This window comes from Penaeus japonicus, unplaced genomic scaffold (assembly GCF_977035675.1).
Source record: "Penaeus japonicus unplaced genomic scaffold, GWHDUDI00000001_assembly GWHDUDI00000006, whole genome shotgun sequence".
In the NCBI taxonomy this organism is placed as follows: Eukaryota; Metazoa; Arthropoda; class Malacostraca; order Decapoda; family Penaeidae; genus Penaeus; species Penaeus japonicus.
In genome coordinates, this window is record NW_028234408.1 from 4,539,508 (window position 1) to 4,542,007 (window position 2,500).

Consider the following 2,500-nt stretch of genomic DNA (forward strand, 5'->3'; position numbering starts at 1 on the left):
ACGTACATATAAACATATACACATATACACATATACACATAAATACACACAGACACGTACACACACCATCTCCCCCACCCACCCCCTAACCCCCGCACGCCCACGGCCCCACACGCCTCACTCACCCGACCGCACGCCCGCCATGGCCAAGGAGTTTGAGCGACCGAAGTAGTAGGCGTGAGAAGGAGTAGTAATTAGCGAGGGCGGGCACGACCACGCAGCTGTAGACCAACACGCCCACCAACACCACGCCCACACCACACACGGGCGTCAAGAGAGGAGCCAGCAACACGAGGGAGAGTAGACAACCTGTGGGCGTGAGGGGGAGGGGGTTAGATATAGATATGAGTGAAGGGAGGAGGAAGGGAGGGAACAATATGTAGGTAGTGCGTGTATGTTTGTGTTTGAGTTTATGTATATATATATATATATATATATATATATATATATATATATATATATATATATATATATATATATGTGTGTGTGTGTGTGTGTGTGTGTGTGTGTGTGTGTGTGTGTGTGTGTGTGTGTGTGTATACATATATATAGATATATATATATATATATATATATATATATATATATATATATATATATATATAGATATATATTTATATATACATACAGTATACACATGTGCATAAGTATATGTGTATGCATGTATATAAGTATTCACGTATGTATATGTGTATAAATGGCCTTGTGTATGTATATACATTTTATGATCTTTTTTAACAAGGACTATATAAATATCATCTGAACTCATGTCCTAGCTCGGTTTATTCTTCCACATTGATATTTAAACAAACATTACAAAACTGAGCTCCGAAAGAGGAGGCTAAACACGACCACCCACTCCACATACACGCCCGCTCCACCTATCCACCCCCGCTCCACCTATCCACCCCCGTTCTACCTATCCACCCCCTCTCTACCTACTCCATCCACTCCACCTATTCGCTCACTTCATTTGATCCACCTACCCGACCAGACCACCTACTCCACCTATCTGCTCACTCCATTTACTCCACCAATCTCCCGCTCCACACACTATCCGCCCATTCCACCTATTCCACCTAATTACTTAACTTCCTCCCACCTTCTCCACCCAGCAACTCCACCAACTCACCCAATCCGCCTACTCCACCTAGCCACTCCACTAACCCACCCACCCACACACGCTATCAACCCACTCCACCTACTCAACCTAGCCACTTCACCTACTCCACCTTCCCACCCATTCCACCAACCATCCCACTCCACCTACTCTACCTAGCCACTCCACCAACCCACCCACTCCACCTACCTACTCCACCAACCCACCCACTCCATCTTCCCACCCACCCCCTTACTCCAACCACCCACTCCACCACTCCACACACACCACCCCCGCCACCCACTCCACCTTCCCACCCATTCCCCCAACCCACCTACTCCACCAACCCGCCCACTCCACCAATCCACCCACTTCACCCACTCTACCCACCCACTCCACCCATCTACTCTACCTAGCCACTCCACCCACCCACCCACGCCTAATCCACCCACCCACCCACTCTACCCACCCACTCCACCTACTCTACCTAGCATCTCCACCCCCTTAATCCACCCACACACGCCACCTTCCAACTCCACCAACCCATTCCACACCTACTCCACCAACCCACCCACTGCACCAACCCACCTACTCCACCAACCCATCCACTCACTCCACCTAGCCACTCCACCAACCCACCCATTCCACCAACCCACCCACTCCACCATCCCACCCACCCCCCTACTCCACCCACTCCACCAACCCACCTACTCCACCAACCCACCCACTCCACTCCACCCACTCCACCAACCCACCCACTCCACCTTCCCACCCACCCACTCCACCCACCCACCCACTCCACCTTCCCACCCACACCACCACTCCACCCACTCCACCATCCCACCCACCCCCCTACTCCACCTTCTCCACCCACTCCACCAACCCACCTACTCCACCAACCCACCCACTCCACGCCACCCCCACCAACCCACTCCACCCCACCCCCCCACCCACCCCACCAACCCACCCGCAGTGCCGTGGCGGTTATCCTGATGGTTGGCAACCGCGCGCCACCTGCCGGGATTCCTATAGGGGGATTCTAAGGGCATCGCTCGATCGCCGTCATGCCCTTAGGAGTCATCGCCATGCCCTCTGGTGCAGGCATCGCGGAGCTCGCATATCGCCCCCAGGATGCGGCGAGTTGCATCTTCCGGTGCGGGATGTGGTCGGGGGCGCGCGTGGCACTGGAAGGAAGCTCTGTAGGATGGAAGGAGACTGGAGGTCAGTGCGTGTGTACGTACGCCTGTGCGGGGGGCGGGTGTGTTTGTGCGGATGTGCGTATGATGGATGGATATAGATGTATGAGTGTGTGTATGTATGTAAATGGATATGAAACATACGGATGCGCATGCATAGATACGTATATGCACGCACGTACGCGCGTACACACACTCACACACA

The 2,500-nt window shown here is 52.7% G+C and overlaps 1 protein-coding gene across 5 annotated transcripts in view; it reads right to left on the reverse strand.

Annotated features, from left to right (window-relative positions):
• The window catches only part of LOC122249821 (uncharacterized), a 33,638-nt gene that overhangs the window by 25,921 nt on the left and 5,217 nt on the right, over window positions 1-2,500 (reverse strand). For all 5 annotated transcript variants that reach the window (XM_086537583.1, XM_086537585.1, XM_043010974.2 and 2 more), the window contains exons 2-3: window positions 2,067-2,296; window positions 126-309 (exon numbers count right to left, since the gene is read on the reverse strand). In XM_086537583.1, coding sequence (XP_086393709.1) covers window positions 126-309; window positions 2,067-2,148 — 266 coding nt within the window. In that variant the 5' untranslated portion in view covers window positions 2,149-2,296. The remainder of the gene's footprint in view (window positions 1-125; window positions 310-2,066; window positions 2,297-2,500) is intronic.